At 32.2% G+C, this 17706-nt stretch overlaps 2 protein-coding genes and 2 non-coding genes across 8 annotated transcripts; all 4 read right to left on the bottom strand.

Moving 5' to 3' along the window:
* Positions 1 to 5799: 5799 nt before the first annotated feature.
* On the bottom strand, positions 5800 to 5873 carry TRNAT-AGU. Its single transcript has one exon. It is a non-coding gene; the product is annotated as a tRNA-Thr (tRNA).
* A 1669-nt stretch (positions 5874 to 7542) lies between these two features.
* Positions 7543 to 7616, bottom strand: TRNAT-AGU. The gene has a single exon. It is a non-coding gene; the product is annotated as a tRNA-Thr (tRNA).
* A 949-nt stretch (positions 7617 to 8565) lies between these two features.
* LOC112528551 lies at positions 8566 to 10278 on the bottom strand. Of its 5 annotated transcripts, XR_003070826.1 has the most exons (5): positions 10112 to 10271; positions 9687 to 10010; positions 9353 to 9474; positions 9120 to 9209; positions 8566 to 8629 (listed from the first exon to the last, which is right to left on the bottom strand). XR_003070826.1 is itself a non-coding variant. In XM_025139601.1 (4 exons), exons 1-4 carry the CDS (start codon positions 10260 to 10262, stop codon positions 9189 to 9191), a joined length of 585 nt encoding a protein of 194 aa, XP_024995369.1. In that variant the 5' UTR covers positions 10263 to 10278; the 3' UTR covers positions 9011 to 9188. The 5 variants fall into 5 exon arrangements, 4 of the variants coding, with proteins under 4 accessions (XP_024995369.1, XP_024995352.1, XP_024995362.1 ...); XM_025139601.1 differs by lacking the exon at positions 8566 to 8629 and having other exon boundaries at positions 9011 to 9209; positions 9720 to 10010; positions 10112 to 10278; XM_025139584.1 differs by lacking the exon at positions 8566 to 8629 and having other exon boundaries at positions 9011 to 9209.
* Positions 10279 to 14474: 4196 nt separating this feature from the next.
* LOC112515402 (V-type proton ATPase catalytic subunit A-like) lies at positions 14475 to 15571 on the bottom strand. The gene is made up of 4 exons (XM_025122241.1): positions 15455 to 15571; positions 15240 to 15341; positions 14642 to 14698; positions 14475 to 14546 (listed from the first exon to the last, which is right to left on the bottom strand). Exons 1-4 carry the CDS (start codon positions 15569 to 15571, stop codon positions 14475 to 14477), a joined length of 348 nt encoding a protein of 115 aa, XP_024978009.1.
* Positions 15572 to 17706: the final 2135 nt, after the last annotated feature.

Here is a 17706-nt window from a genome sequence, read left to right as displayed (position 1 = left end):
AATTCATGACGCACCTACATTTGCTCTTTTGGATGGAGGCACTACTGCCACGAACACGAACACGGCCATGACCACCATCTAATATTTTATGCCATGTTTGTTTTTCAGCCAATTGTATTTGAAAATGGGGTTTGGGTGTTGATACAGCCATGATAACGAATGCGAGATTCAAATATGCATTGGTGTATATATGCTAGAGTAAACTACAATTTTGGTCCTTGAGGTTTAATGAAATCTTTAAAAGTGATACTTAACCTTTAATAAGTCTACATATCATCCTTGTAGTTTGCATTTTGCTTTGAAAATGGACTTTGATACTAACTTGGTTATAAATTCACCGTTAAATGAAAAAAATTGTCTTCTTTTTACCTTTTTAAATGTAATTAGAAATATAAGTAAAAAAATAACCAAATACCACTAATTTAATGGGCAGTTTTTAACTGAGTTAATGTTAAGGACTATTTTTAAACCAAGATGCAAGAGTTGCCCATGAGCATCATGGCAGAGGTAGACTTATTAATGATTATGTACCACCTTAAAGATTTCAATAAATCTCGAGCAGAGGTAGACTTATTAATGATTATGTACCACCTTAAAGATTTCAATAAATCTCGAGAATCAAATTTGTAGTTTACTCAATATTTCCGAGTAAACTACAAATCTGCCACTGTAGTTTTGATTTTACTTGGTTTCGGTTTCTAATGCTAACACCGTTAGTTTGGATTTCGTTAAATTCCCATGTGACTGACACACTGAAGATAAAATGGTCATTTTAGATCATTTCTTCCCCTTTTAACCTTAAAGACATATCATCCACTCTCTCTCTAAACTACCCTCCCTCCTCTCACTCTTTTATCACAGTACGCTTTATCACCGCCTCCATTAACCTCTCTCTCACAACAACTTTCAACCTGCAAGTCTACAATTTCTTTCTCATGGGTGATCTCACTCTATCTCGTTCTTGATCTTGATTTGAATATTAGGGTCTTGAATATATTTTGATTTTAGGATTTTGATTGTATTTTGATTTTTTAATGAATTTGTATTTTGATTTCCAGTTTTTTTATTTACGTGATGGTTGTTGTTGATGGTTAAATAATTACAAATCAATAGAATGATAAAATAAAAAAACTAAAAATTAATGAAATGCCACATCATTTGCACATCACACCTTAAAGGTAAATTGACCATATTGTCCTTATGAGATGTCATTTAACGAAAGCAAGCTAATGGTGTTAGCAACAAGGACCAAAACCAAGCAAAATCAGAAACTATAATGACAAATTTGTGTTAAATTGAACTTGAGGAATCAAAACTAAGAAAATAGAAAAATCACAGGGACCAAAATTGAAGTTTACTCCTATATTTTAAAATATGTTTGTTTTGTCATGTCATGGAAAAGGAGAAAAAAACGTTTGTGCTAATGAGACAAACATGGGTTCAGAAAATCAGAATCGTATGGTTTTTGATCCTATTTGTAGCCTAGGTGCATTTGGTTTGTGGGGTACCCTTCAAATTCAAAGGCAATGTGTACCACACAATCTTACAATATCATGTGATTATTGTACCAAAATGATATTGTAGAGGATAAAAAGCAGTTTAAAACGTCTGGACGGTTCATGATATTTACAAAGAAAATGGTACAAATAATCATTTTTGCCTACCAAATTTAACTCTTAGCCATTTCTTTCTCAAATTTTCAACAAAACCATCACTTTCGTAAGTAAACACTCGTCAACTTGCAGTGGGGGCGTATCATTTTTCAGGGGTTGTAAAAACTCAAAGACTTGCAGAGGTGCCATCCTCAAGACTTGCGAAGGTGTTACAAGAAGAGGTTCTTGGTGCATGTTTACAAGGCCACGTGGCACCCTTGGAGTACGAAAAACAACGCTTCCCCAAGTTGCGGCTCAGGCATTTGAGGAGATGTTGATTTTCTTGAATAAGTGGCGAGAAATGACTAAAATGTAACTTTGATCAATTAAAATCACTATCTTTGTTAATTTCCTTATTACATGTTATTTAGATATATAACGTTAAATAAGGTTTTAATTGAATTAATAATCTTCTGACGTATTACAAAAATGACTTCATAATAATAGAATGTTATAGATTTAAGAGTAAAGTTCAATTTTGGTCTCTAACTTTTGCAATTTTTAATGTATATCGTTCTTAAATTTTAAAATTTCAGATTTGGTTCCTCATATTTATGTATTTCCAACTATTTTGGTCACTCTTTATAAGAATCGTTAATTTTATTCGTTAAGACCAATTAAATTAGAGATATTTTAGTCGTTTTATTATATTAAAATAAAATAAAAGTCATATGTTTAATTTAAAATTTTAAAACAAAACAAAAGGTGATGGTTATCCTTTTTGTTTTACTCTTTTTGTTTTACAATAAAAAATTAAAAATATAACAAGTCTTTTAATATTATAATATAATTAAAAAAATAGTGAAAATAACTAAAATACCCTAAATACTAGACTTAACAAAAGAAAAAGTTAGATGGAGGAAACAAAACCTTTGAAAATTGACAAACATGAAGAACTTTAGTATAGATTTAATTAAGACCTCAAAGTTATATACCTAATTTGATATATTTTTTATTTGTCTTCCTTTTCTAGAATGATTAGAAAAGTACTCGTACAATGCAACCAGACATATCTCGATTTTAATGTTCTATTTTATTATTTGTCTTTGTTGATGTTATAATACAATTTTATGTGTTTTTAAGAAAACAATAATGATTTTATTTTTTAATAAAATTTAAATTTAAAAATACTATAAAATTTTGAAAAAAAAAATATATCAATGTTAATATCAAATCAACTATTTAAAAGTTCTCATTTTTTTATGTGATTTCTTTAATTTATTTTTTTATTATAATTTAATTTAAGTTTAATAATGAAACAATTTATTTTTGGTTTAATAATATAATATTTTATAAAAATAATAATTAAGTATTCTATTATAACTCAATAATTATCTTAATTATATTTTAGATTTTTTATATTTAAAAATGAGATGTTTATCTTGTATTTGATTATGTTTATCTGCAGTTAGTTACACGAATTCATATATGAAGCTTCAATAAGTTATATTTACGCACAATCTACTTGCAATCTTGAGTTTTAAGTAATATGCATTAATAAACAATATTTTAACAAAAAGTGGTTTTTAAGAGTTTTTGTCAAATGTTTTATAATATAATATAAATACTTATTATTAGAAATTATTATGTTTGATTGTTATTTTGTAGAAAAATATAATGCTTACAAATTATACAAAACCGCAAAATCCATGATTCCTTTTGTCGTCAAGCTAATTACGGTTCCGTATATAGTATTCTCTTAAATATATTCACGACTGTAGTGATCTTAATTTTGAAAACAGAAATTACAAATCATCATTAAAAGATGTGTTATTTTTAAAGAAGAATAATCATATGTGATATGAAAGATGCGATGGCATATTAGTAGCATCTCCATCATCCACTTACCATATTCCATGGAATATTATTTACATGTATCAATTGATAAAATGTAGGCACCGGAATTGTTTCTTTATTATTTTTTAAAAGAAATTGATGATAAATTTTATATAATTTTTAGAGAGAGGAGGTTTACTTTGCAAACCACGTTATTTGTATAAACCATACAAACCTCATTCAACCAATCATAATTTTTTATTTTTCTCATTTTTTTTTTGTAATTATGAAATGTTGATTAATCATTTTTATTATGCAGGGTGTTAATCATAAATATTATCATCTTCATTATTTTAATTTTAGAGAAATACATGAAACAGTTTCATTAAAATTTCATTAAGTATTATATGAAACAATTTCACAAGATTAAACAATTTCATGAAAAAATTTCATAAGATTAAACAATGAAATCGACGGATGAGGGTGGTTTGCACAGTTTGTATAAATTGGGTGGTTTGTATTTGATCGTTCTCTCTCTCTCTCTCTCTCTCTCTATATATATATATATATATATATATACACACATATATATATATACCCACACACACACATAAACGAGCCAAAATTATTCATTACGAAAAGTTAGGGGTTGTTTGTCTACCTCTTAATAGTTCTATTAAGAGGTAGTCTCTGAATTGTTAAAAGACGAATCTTGTTTGGCAACAAAATCTGTCTCTTAATGGTTCTAAACCCCTCTTAATGATTTTGTATCATGAACCTCTCTTAACTATTCAATTCTCTAATTCCATTATAAACAATTATATTTCATTTTGCACCATATCATGAGAGCCTCTTAATCATTCTGACAACTTAATCATTATGCACTAAACCATTCAGCAACTGACAAACAACCCCTAGTGTGACTCACAACAATAAGTAAGGGGCTATTTACCAGACGTTTATTCGGGTAAGCGTTTATCAAGTAACATTATCTTACTGGATGAATATGATAAGTACCAAGAATCTTACTCGATAAGAATAAAGGCAAGTACCGAAAGTCTTACCCGATAAGAGCAAAGACAAGTACCGATAATCTTACCCAGTAAGAGCAAAGACAAGTACCGAGAGTCAAACCCGGTAGAAGCAAAGACAAGTACCTAGAGTCTTACCCGGTAAGTGAGAGGGATACTCTTATCATAGATAGCGTTTACCAGGTAAATTGTTGCATTTGATATCATTTTGATGGATTAAATCTTACCTGGTAAGTAAGTGATAATGTTGAATTTTGCTGATAAGCACTTACCGAGATAAGCGTCTGATAAACAACCCCTAACTATGTTAAAGAGAGGTTCAATATACATATATGAGTTATTTGTAAAAATGGAGAAAAGTTCTTTACAAAAAAGGGGTTGCTTAACCAAAGAAAATGATCAAACCAATTTGAATTGTAATATTTCCCCGTACATCCACTTCTTTGTTAAATTATCAATTTTATAATTTTTTTTTTTCATATTTATATATAATTTCAATAAATTTTAGACATATAACTAAAAAGTTATTTATTAGTAAGAAGATCTCGTTAATACTTCTAAGATGATATGAATGTTGAATATTATTGTTATTTGTTTAATTTTTAAGTTACTATAGAATATTAAATAAAAATAAAATTAAAACATAAATCTATATTTTCGTTCAGAAATATACATTACAAAAAAACATGAAAGTAAAAAATGAAACGAAACATCATCTGAATTATAATTTTATGAAATTACAAGACCAATTTAAAAAAAAATACATATTTCATATCAGACTGAATATCGATTAAGAATTTAGAACAATTTCTTTTATTGTAACGAGGCTGGTGGCATAATTCGCATTTATGAGGTTCGTTACTATGACATATGTCCATCTCATTACATTTTCAAAAGGAGGATGGTGGCAGAGTTCCGTATTCATGAAGCCAGAAAAGCTTCAACAATATATTCGAGTGAATTTCAAGATCTCGTGAAGATTTTATCTCTTGAGACTGTTGGTTTCTTGGTTTTGTAGCTTATGTTCTTTTTTGTATGTTCTACTTGGTTTGGAGGGTTGCTCCACCTCGGAGTGGACTCCTCTTTTATTGTATTTTTGTTGGTATGCTGCTGTGTTTCATAAAAATAGACATTACACGTTCCGATCCCGTCTATCATGTCATCTCCGTTGTGATAACGTTATAGCAACACGAGTATTTTACAACTCCGTCTAGGGATCCATGTTGAGGGGGCATGATAGAGGATTTTTTTTTTATGGAAAACCCAATAATTTTTCAAGATCCATATTACGTGGTTCCAAATGGCAAGGTTCTCTTCATCTTAGGAAAAAGAAAAATGAATGCTCTCGTTGAGAGTCGAACTCAAGACCTCCCGCTTACTAAACGGGTGCTCTAACCAACTGAGCTACGAGAGCTACTTATAATAAGCCTTTTCTTACAATTTTTTCTAATATTAAATCAAATTTCAGTCTCGTTAAATAAAAAGAAACCACCTTTTTTGAAATTAAATAGGAAACAACAATTTATGCCATGCCACGAAGGTCATCAGATATTGAATTAGTTACTCGTATCAACTTAATTTACTTTACCCGATGAATATGACAAAGACAAAAAATCTTATCTGATAAGAGCAAATGTAAGGACCGAGAACTTTACCTTGTAAATGTGGATCATTGAGACCTTTCAATTCATAGATGTAGATCTCGGACCTATAAATGGGGATAATCCCGAAACTGACAACATCAACCACCGATCACCACTGCCCATTTCTGATCCAACCATCACCACCATCGGCTACCTACCAGCACATCCACCACCATCCACATCTCCATGTGATCCACAACCACCGTCGGTCACCGACCACTACCGTCTCTAAATCCACCACTGTGGACCACCTCTGCTTACGGTACAATCACCATCTCTTCTTCCACTACCACTGGTAACCACCTTATAAAATCATTAAACAACACTTCGGGGCAACTCGACGGTCAAGTCATAATCGTGCCATACACCTGACATACAACTTGTCATCTTCAGTTTGATTCCCTTCTCGTAACAAACACTACCTTACTTTCAGTGATCAAATTTAGTTACATGTAATTATGTAATTTTCTAATACCGGGCGATTCTTATGATATTCACTTTAACCTATGGAAGATGACTTTCCAAGTGAATTTTAATATCAGTTAGATTGTTATCATGGTTTTAACCAACCATGCTGATTAGACGAAAATATCAAGGGAAATAAGTGAAAGACTATTAATTGTTCCAACAGTGATGAAAATGAACGTTCCCGTGTGCATTTTTCTTCAACAAAACCCAGTAAATAGTATAAAACAAGCAAAACACTTTAGTAATTCATTAAAATAATATATAAATGTTATATATTCTAAATCAAGTACCGACATATAAATATAAGCAAATCTTGATTACTTAGAATTCGTTTACCAAACGCTTACCGGGTAAGCACTTACCCTCAAGAATCAATCACCCTCAATGCACTTACCATCGGGTAACATTCTTGACCATCAAAATGGATAGTTGGTAAGCATCTTTTACCTGGTAAACGTTTTTCGGGTATTAGTCTTATCAATCACTTACTAGACAATATTCAGGATCCTTACCGTGTCTAATAACGGGTAAAATTTTTGGTCTTGACATGCTCACCTGATAAGATAAGCCGCTTAACTGATAAGGGTATGGTAAATACCCCTTGACTATGCAAAGCTAGACATGAGCAAATCTCCTGGGAAAATATGTTTTAAAACCAACTTTCTATATGCTTAAGCATGGTAAGACATATATCATGAACTCTTATCAGGTTGTCTTGTACTATATCCATATAAAGATATGGTGACAGGTAATTGTATCAACAATTTTCTTTGTTTTCGAGCAATGCACCGATTCCACCGGTAGAGGAGCTCCGGCAGTTAGTGTTTTGTGGTGTAGTTCAAAGGGTAAAAAGTCATTTGACCATGATTTCCAAACAGAACAGGGGTATTTTGATTCAGCCGTGGTCCCAAATCGAAATATTCTCATTAAGTTACTATGTGATGCATATATATGTGTGAAGGAAAAAAAGAGTGCTCTCGTTGAGAGTCGAACTCAAGACCTCCCGCTTACTAAACGGGTGCTCTAACCAACTGAGCTACGAGAGCTACTTGTTATACTTCTTTTGTTATAAATTTCATAATTTTAAACTAAATTTCATCCCCGAGATGAGTTTAGAGTTTAGACTAGTGCATCAGTGTCAATCATATCGTGGAAGAGGAGAGGAGGGTGTGTCTTCTCACCAGAACCCACTGTCCGGTTGTCCCAGTAGTATTTAATACCAATGGTACCTAAACGTCAAAGTTTAAACCGAGAAGTGTATTAAAAGTACTTCTTGTATATAAATATTTTTTTCGTTACAAAATAATGTCTACAAGTAAAAAAGATTTAACAACTTTAAAATCACACGGTTGTTATGATTTTTAGTTAATTAATTGACAAATTTATCTTTAATAAATAGAGTAATGGATTTATCCATTTCATAATTAATGATACAATTAGAAAATGGACAATTATTTTTGAAAATATACATTTATTTTCAAACAACTAAAATAGAAATACTTTAGAACAAAATGTGTATATGCTTTGTAAAATAAAAGATGATTGGGTATTTGGGTTGGACTTGGACATAACAATTCGGATATCTCAAACTCTCAGAAGTCATATTGGCCCAAAACTATCACAAATCCAGTCATTCATTCAGGGATCCTGAACGAATGATAATTTAGTACGACCACGTAATTAATTATATATGTTTTCCTGTTGATTAATAATTTAATATATTTGTTGGTAGAAGATACCAGAACTTATCTACCAATGACATCAATATTTTATGATCATCAGATAAATTATTGTAGTTTCACTTTGGCAAGTTCTATGGATAATTGATACATTCATTTTGAGTGGTGATGAATATCATTTTGATTTATTTATGGTACATGGATGAGATGAAAAAAGGGCCATAATGAGGGAATCTCAACCCATAAAACACGCTACGCAACGATTTAATACTCAATCTGTTCAATATGATATAAAGCGTAAAGAATACATACCTAATTCCACTGATGATCAGGTTAAGAACATGTGGGTTGATAGGTTTCTCTTACTTGATTCACAACTCCTGATACAAATAAGTGGGCATTTTAGCTCCATTGGAACCAAACCATCATCTTATGCGCCTATGGATGGTGATACTTGGTTCAAATTCTTATTTCCAACATATATACTCTACATAAACACTAAACCACCATAGATTATGGATCTTAGGAACTTCCTCTCTTGACTTTAACTTACAGGGAGCAAATCATGGTCCTCAATGTTTTCTTCAAGTGTTTAACCACTCAAAGATTAAGCTGGTATTAACCAAGTCATCTATTGTTTTTAACGTTTTCATCATATCTCATGAAAGGAAATAAAGACATGATTGTGGGTTTCATTCCTTGATACAAGTAGATTGGGATCAGACCAATAAATTGGAGAGTAGGAAATGAACTATAAAGTGTAGATGAACAACATCTAAAGGATTTGAACCCCATCGTCCATTGGTTATTGCTAACCTAAAATACATTTTAATCATACAAATAAGATGAATGATCAAGAACAGAACTTACCCATGTAAAATGTCACAACCCTTTAAGAGATCCGAGTCCAAGATTAAAAGGTTGGAAACAGCAAACTACTCAACAGCCATGTCTTTGATCCTAAAATGCATGATAACAATATCACATATCAAATTCTCATAGAAACTACAAAACATGAACCAAGTATGAAAAAATCATGAATTACTCGCTCATCTTGGTTCTTTAGAATACATGAGTCAGGAAGATGAAGATTCAGGAAAAACCTTGATTTTATCAGCAGGACTTGAAGCTTCATGGCAGAGATCGGTAGTCTTTGTTTTGTCCCTTGCCTTTTTCTTAGACATCCTTCTATGTTTTACTTTAATGGTGGAAGGTGTCTCTCCTCCTGGATGACAAAAGGCAGAAGAAATCGCTTTTTTATCATATAGTTAACTGTCAGCTTCATTAAAAACTTACAAGCAGGAAGATAAATTTAAGTCCTTCATAATAAAAGTATGAAAGCATGAACTCTGATTTCCAAACTTTGAATTTCAAATATGACAAAAATCTCATTATAGTTATAGAAGAACCATCTAAGGTGTTAAATTCGAGAAAAACCTGAAGAAGCTGAACAGGGCTTCAGGGTCTTACTAAAGTTGTGATTATTTCCACTCTCAGGTCCCTCAGCGACATTCCGTCGAACACCTTCCGACTGTTGGTATTCAGGACCATCACTACCATCACCATCGATCTGATCATCTCCTCCTGTCGAAGGCAACTGCGGGCCGATGATAAGTCTACGGTGGGAAGCAACTTCTTTGAGTTTCTTTTTCCGAAGTCTCTTTCTCTGGGCTCTTGTGAGCTTTTGAGACCCTGATCCACCCTCTTCCTCACTTGACGACGATAAGCTCCTTTCCTCTTCTCCCTCCAATTCGCACGTATCTGTACGATTCCCCCAAAATTCAGAATATCAATTGTATGGAGAGATTTATCAGAGAGTAACTGCAAATCACAATTCACATAAACGTAAGAAAGAAACTGACTAATACGATGATGATCCGAATTGGCGATCTCCCGCGCTAAAGTGAGGGTTTGTTCATCAAATTCGTTCCGATGAGGTGGTGGTGAAGGTGGAGCATAAAGCACGTTAATCAGGGAATCATGCAACTTTAGTTGTCGCTCTCTTCTCTTCATGGTGATAATTGCTACAATCGAATCAAAGCATTCATAACAGTTTTAAGGGGATTCGGATGAACAATCTATCTGTTGGGGGTAAATTGTATTTAACCGAAGAAGAAGGGGTCATTAGCACAAACTTCCATCCCTACGTCTTAATATCAAATTTTAGTAAAAGAGAAAACTACGATTTTCGTTAATTGTGGTTTTGAAATTATGATTTTGTGTTTATCGTTTTTTCTGTTCTTGAAACTAAATATATTAAAAATCCTTAATTAACTTAGGATATTATAGTCTTAAAGAATTTCTGAACCTATCAAAGTCAAATTTGTGTTAATAGATCTTGATTTGCATAGAAATTCCACAATTATAGTCTTAAGGGCCGTTTATCAAATACTTACCCGATAAGTGTTTACTGGTAAAGTTTAACACTATTATTTACTTACCGGGTAAGATTTTAGTCTACCAAAACGACATCGCATGTAACAATTTACACGATAAGCACTTACCGTGGTAAGAATCGTGACTCTCACCTACCGGGTAAGACTTTTGGTCCCTCTCTCGCTCTTACCGGGTAAAATTCTTGGTCCGTTTCATATTCATCCAGTGAGGTAATTTGACTTGGTAAGCGCTTACCCGGATAAGCGTTTGGTAAACGGCCCCTTAGTTAAACCGGCGAGTAGAGATGGCCAATCGGCCCGGCTCAGCCCGGGACCGGGACCGGTAAGGACCGGTTATGGGACCGAAAACCGGGACCGGTTGATGTTTTTGGTAGTTTCGTGGGACCGGGACCGGTTATGGGACCGACTTTGGACCGGCCCGGCCCGAAAATTCAAATAATTTTATAAATAAATGTATTTTTATAAGAAAACGTAATTTTAATTATATTAAAACGCATTTTTAAAGTGTATTTGAGTGACCTAATTGTAAATTTTATGATGTATTAAAAATATATATCATTAAAAAAATAAAAAATAAATCTTATTTTTTAATGCAAGAACCGGTTGGACCGGGACCGGGACCGGCGGCCCATAACCGGTTATGAAGTACCTTGACCGGTCCTATCATTTTCGACCGGGACTGAGACCGGTTACGCCGGGACCAGTTATGACTGGTTATGAGAAAGGTTAGGACCGATTGGGCCCGGCCCGGGACCGGTTTTTGGTCATCTCTACCGGCGAGACTCGCATTCCCGCTGGTAGTACAAGAAGAGGGACACCATTGGTTGCTCAAATCGCAGCCGAAAATGCTGCACTCTTCGAATAGGAATCCATTTTCTGAAAGATCAGCAAATATTTCTCTTTACCAAACAATCACTAGTACACTTAATATAGGAGTAAAAATACCAAATAGTTGTATGTTTTTTTTTTCCTGCATTTTGGTTTTTATGACCATCTAACAAAAAAATGTGGAAGAGATAAAAAAGATGTGGGGTCATTTATTTTCTTCTTTTTTGGTGTTTTAATTTTTTTAATCTATAAAAATGTATGTTCTTCCATAAAGAAATTGTATTATTTTGTTTTTATTTATAATTAAATATTTTTAATATAATTGTTTTTAATTTTTTGGTAATTATATTTTTAGTTTCTTATGAATTTAATTTCTGTCATTAACGTCGTTCAAATATAAACTGTTGAATATTTTTTTACAGAAGAGTACTTTAAATCTTTTTTCTTCATTAGAGACCAAATAGTTATATTTGTTATATGACCAAGAAGTCCACTATTTATGTCAATGTTTACCAAAATAAGCATATGTAATTTTATTAATAGGACATTCAATTGTTTGGCCTTATAAGTCATTCAATTATACCAAACAAATATACGTCTTACATAAATGTATTACAATGACTTTTTATAAAACATTTTTAGATGTCTTTTAGAATCGTATGTTTTATTTGGTAAAAGGTGCCTAAAAAATCAATTGTCTGGTCATATGAAAAAAAAATTAGAATTTAAACGTTTTAGTCCCTGATGAAAAAAAAAATACGATCATATGATGGATGCTCAACAGTTTGCTTTTGAATGAAGTTAACGATATAAATCGAATTAATAAAATACTAAAACCATAATAACAAAAATTATGAAAAAGCGAATTGTATAAAAAGTATTTGATTATTTTATTATAAGCAATAACAAATAAATATAGATTTTTATGTACTAATTATTTTATTAGATCAAAAAAATTAAGATAAAAAAAAGATATTTAATAAACCAAAAAGACTAAAATATTTTCAATAAAATGGTAATTTTCAGATAAAACAAATTTTCTATAAGAAATGATGATTTTAACATAAAATTTTCAAAATGATAATACCCAACAAACTTTAGGCAAATGACATTTTTTTAAATTTTTTTGTATGAAATATTTATATATAGGGGCACCTATTTTTTCATTAGGAATTGGGGATACATGACATATTAATAAGGAATATGTGTATGTTGTTTACTATAAATGTTTGATTCATGACTAGTTGTATATCCGCGCAATACAACGGGATGCAATATGTCATCTATACCTAGATAAAGGTTAAAAACATACCATTGATAGTATAAATTAAATAAAGGACGAAAGACATCTAATATTAAGAATTATATATACTAACAAATGGAATTTAAAGAACAAAACATCATCATTAGAAAGAAACAACTCCATTGTTATATGTCTACAACTAAAAAGAGGATATATCCATTCCATTGTTATCATTCCCAAGTTTCAAAATCATCTCCTACAACCCATATTCACAAACCATGCTTTCAAAACATAATTTTATAAATTCAATCTCCCTAATGTAAAAACCCTATATAAAATATTATAACCTTTTTTAAGGTTCCTGGAAAATCTTCCTTTACAAAAGAAAGTAGCATCTCACAATCATATATTTATTGTTACAAGTAAATCAAAAAAGTTGTAAAATGGACATGGAGTTCAAATTTTTTAGCTTCAAAGATAGATACATCTTCAAAAGTTACTTTATAGCTTATGAAACCTACCATTAATTACAAAATAATATGAACATATCTAATATTGTTCACTTTACCATGTACACATTTGCCTAAAGTAAAGAACCGTAAAACACATATTTTTTGCAAAAAGGGACAAAAAAATGGAAGAACTTTACTAAAAAAAATAAAACTTACAAATATTTAAATAGGCATACTCATTTTTACCCAATAATGCATCTACCTAGAAAATGTTTTAGAAAAAAAAACATCAAAAAGAGCCTGTATTTTCCAACAGAAAATCACATCAGGAAACCACAATTCTTACTAAAGATACGCTACTCAATTTCAAATCCAGTGCATACCATAACATCCCACTTGTGCCCTTGATTGATCACACCTCACATCTGCAGGACCATCCTAGCTAGAAGCCAAAACTGACATCCAATGCTGTGCTTACCCTTGTTGTTGGCAGGGATACCAATATCAACATATCTCATGGGAAAATTCCATGGTTGAAAACTCATACTCCCACTTAACTGCATCATAACATTGTTGAAAACCTCTTTCAATAACAACAAACAGCAACATCAAACAGATTTGGCCTTTGGGCACGAGGAATTCCAATCAGCAGCCACCAGTTGAGAAACCAAAGCATAACACAATTATTTCTCTTCCTTCTTATAGCATCTCCTGTAACAATAATAAAAAACAATCAGAATTAACCAGTTAACACATACAAATTCAAAAAGAAATAATCAAGATAGATTTTGCTTCCATTATGCATTCATCTATGCAATTGTTGGAATAAAATATCAAAATGATAAGGGTAGGAAGGACCACAAATATGTAAAGATGCAGCAACCTCTAAATATATTTTGAAGCCAACCTGTTTGAAACATTGAATAGTTGGAATAGTTGTTCTGTACTAACAACCCTCATACCTTTAAATAAAAAGATCATTTACAATACCCAATCCTTGACATCTTTCGATAGCTAGACATGATAAAGATTCTTTGTCCAAGAAGCCAATAAGTTGCTATTTCTAATCAAAGATCCACATAAACATGTAAAAAACCCACATGGTGACCAAATAGAAATTTGCTCCACAAAGATTGTTCTAAAACAACACAATCTTCTAAGTTGGAAGGTTTTTATGACGATTTTTATAGAGCATCAAGAACACGCTAATACATACAATAGATTATTAGGATCACATTAAGAAGCAAATTGGCAATAATAGAAAGCCAAAATAAACATAAATGTTACATAAGCTAGTGATAGGTACCTATCCAGTAAGAAGAGGAGTATCAGCAGCAAGCTTTGATGCAACAGGCCTAGGTGTACGTACAGGCCAAGTCTGAATAAGAAATACAGAAAGTAAGAAATCACAAGTGCAATGGATATCGAAAACTTAGATATGTTGATCATCATATTAGAAAAGAGGTAGAAAACCTGAAGCATGGTAAATTTCTTTTTGACACCTTGAAATTCAAGCTCCAAGACAGCGTCCTGTATAGAAACAAAATTGTTGATATTCAGGATCCCACAGGTACAAAATTACGCATCAGCTGATAACTACTCCCAAGTGATATGATCCCAATGTCCAATAGACTCGTTAGCGATAGGTCAGGTGCAACCATCTAACCACTTACAAAGATTTGTAGAAAACAATATGATAAGACAGTTATCTTATTCTAAACAGACACAACACGACCTTAATTAGCATAWAATGATCTGGTCTACCCTCCATCTCCATAAAATTGCATCTTTATATACCAGCTTGCATATTCACATCATAAGAGATGGGATTTAGGCTTAATGAGTCAACCATCTACATTATACAGAAAATAAAATACCTTCTATTCCTCTTATAGAGCTATAAACATCCTAGAACACAACATTGCTGATATCCTACAGATAAGTCATGCATTTCATTCATCACAAAAACAGTCCTGCTATATGCCAAATCAGTTACTATACGAACATGATGATAATATTAAAATTTATAAAAGGCATGTTCAAGATGGTAAAAGAAGTTTAACAAAAAAACCTTCAATGAGTATTGACCAGGTGGTGCAACATATGTTATATTTCCCATGGTATCAGGAGGTAGAGCAATGTGATGTTCCACTAAACTGTTCTCAAACACAGTCTATAGAGAAATGAGAAGAGAAGTTAACAATTTAGGGGAAATAAAGATTCTGGATACAGATGAACAGGCAAAACTTTTTTAAGTTTGTAAATAATAGGGATGTTATGACTTACAGCATACAGATCTCCACCTGTTACAAGATCTCCCTTGCCTGACATCAGAAAACAGATTGAAATTAACAAAATTTCCATAACAGAAACAGCTTCAGACTTCGGAACATAAGGATCCATAATTTTCTAGAGTTCAGGGGTGTATAGAGATTTCACGACCCATCCTTAAGATATTTAGAAAAATTGGCACCACCAGGCTACAAACCCACTCGTCAGTCAACATAATACAGTATAAACTACTGAAAAGAGGATAATGTATAATCACCTAGTTTTTTAGGCTGGAATTCCCAGAGTATATCCTTGTCAAGAGCTGGGACAGATACACCACGAGGAATGTAGACATCACCTGATCTTTTTGCAATAGTCTTAAGAGGCCTCTAAATCATGGGTTGAGAAATAAAAGAAACTGCAGTTGGTAACTCTTGAAGAAGGAAAAGCAAATATAGCACAAATATAGTTGAAACAAAAATACAGCAAACAGGAGCTTGCGAACCTGGAAACCATCAAATATATTCCCCAATATTCCAGGGCCCAACTCCACAGACAGAGGCTGCAAGTTAAACCAGAAATTTAAGCAAAAGTTCTTTACCGAAAGAAGTAAATGCAGAAGTTATTGCAAATAAGATCAAACTATAACAATCAAATACATACCTTGTGTGTCCGCAGAACAGGATCATTCACCATCAACCCAGCTGTTTCTTCATAAACTGAAATACAATTAACAATTTTGTTCTTAATATTGTGAATATGAAGATGTGCAGAGACAACTCAAAGACATTTGGTGCAAGACAGACACGACAACCACAACAATCCTTTTAAACCAAAGTAAAAAAAAGAGTGGGATCGAATGGAAAAAACCTAACAATATGGGATCGGGAATGATGGATCGCATTAAGAAGCGAAAAGAACCCTAACCGCATTGATATATGGTCTTGAATATGGTGCCTAACAATATGGAATCGGGAATGATGAGCGTGCTTGAATCGGGAATGATGAGCGTGCTTGAAAGTGTGTCTGGGAACCTAAATCAACATAGCAGTGATAATTTGAAGCTTTGAGTTGTACTTTAGGCTTCTAAACTTGTTTTTAAGACTTTAAGACTTTTTGCATTATAAGGTAGTACCAAATGCATTAGATATTGTATTTAAGACTTTTATGAAATTTCCTTTATAATGTAGTATAGATAAATATGATTTCATATCCCTTGTGAAAGAATTATTCACGATAAATACATATCTTGAAGAGGGACGTGTGACACAATGTGAGCGGTTCCAAGGTTTTCAACCGAACTCCCTCAACCCTCTCTCTATATACATATATTTAGGGTCTTAATCATTTGAGAACTCCAAAATATATCAGATTCATTGAACCAGCATAAGTCAGTCATTTAGGATAATTAATGATGTTATTTAATGAGACAATTACTGTTATTAATTAAATAAAAAATTAATACATGTTTTAAGGAAGTTCCATACTTATCTCTTTCTCTCTCATCTTCCCTCTCCTATCATCTTATTAACATACACATGGTGAACATATTATGACATAACTAGTGTTTGATATCGCGCGTTGCGCGATGACGATAATTTTTTTTAAATTATTGAAGTTAGCTAAATGAGTTGTTGATCACATTTATATATTAAATTAATAAGAATCAATATTACCTTTGATATATTAATCCACCCACATCATTTTGATTATCCATATATTTTATACGAATTTTACAAAACAACATATTAATCCTGAATACGGTGGAAACAGCCTCGGAACACACATTGTTTGGAACCACTTAGAGTCATAACTGGCTTTTTGACCTTTCATGAAAGTTGTAGTATATAGTAAGGGTTTTCTAACTGCAAAATACGAGTTTATTCTGACTTACAATTTGTGAGTTATACACTGTCAAAGTACAGAAGTTGCACTATCGGTAAAATCCAAATTCACAATTTCCCAACTAACTTTTATGATCCCAACTTCGCGTATTCAATCAAACGGGCAATTTTCTCCCCGACTATGGGTCCCATACTACTCCCCATTAACTGARAATCCATAATCYTAATTGCTACGGTAATACCTTTTAGTTACCTTATGTCTGTTTGAACAACCTCAGTTAATCTTGTCTTTCTTATTATGATGTATTAAAAAATTGATTGAAACTCGTGTGTTTGRTCATTTAGTAAATATACTATTTTTTAAATAATATATAAGAGTGTTATGTAAATAATATAATCGACAATGATCATAAGGTATTAGAA

This window comes from Cynara cardunculus (assembly GCF_001531365.2).
Source record: "Cynara cardunculus var. scolymus isolate 2C chromosome LG 1, CcrdV1, whole genome shotgun sequence".
Taxonomy (NCBI): Eukaryota; Viridiplantae; Streptophyta; class Magnoliopsida; order Asterales; family Asteraceae; genus Cynara; species Cynara cardunculus.
This window is presented reverse-complemented; position numbering and strand designations above follow the sequence as displayed.

What these genes read in the sequence shown, in the direction of transcription:
- LOC112528551 (XM_025139577.1), bottom strand. Translation starts at nt 10,262, where the DNA reads ATGAAGAGAAGAGAGCGACAACTAAAGTTGCATGATTCCCTGATTAAC. An exon ending in TTCGGATCATCATCGTATTA is followed by an intron (nt 10,011 to 10,111) that starts GTCAGTTTCTTT and finishes GGAATCGTACAG; the next exon opens with ATACGTGCGAATTGGAGGGA. An exon ending in GCCCTGTTCAGCTTCTTCAG is followed by an intron (nt 9,475 to 9,686) that starts GTTTTTCTCGAA and finishes TTTGTCATCCAG; the next exon opens with GAGGAGAGACACCTTCCACC.
- LOC112515402 (XM_025122241.1), bottom strand. Translation starts at nt 15,571, where the DNA reads ATGGATCCTTATGTTCCGAAGTCTGAAGCTGTTTCTGTTATGGAAATT. An exon ending in CAGGTGGAGATCTGTATGCT is followed by an intron (nt 15,342 to 15,454) that starts GTAAGTCATAAC and finishes ATTTCTCTATAG; the next exon opens with ACTGTGTTTGAGAACAGTTT. An exon ending in CTGGTCAATACTCATTGAAG is followed by an intron (nt 14,699 to 15,239) that starts GTTTTTTTGTTA and finishes GTTTCTATACAG; the next exon opens with GACGCTGTCTTGGAGCTTGA.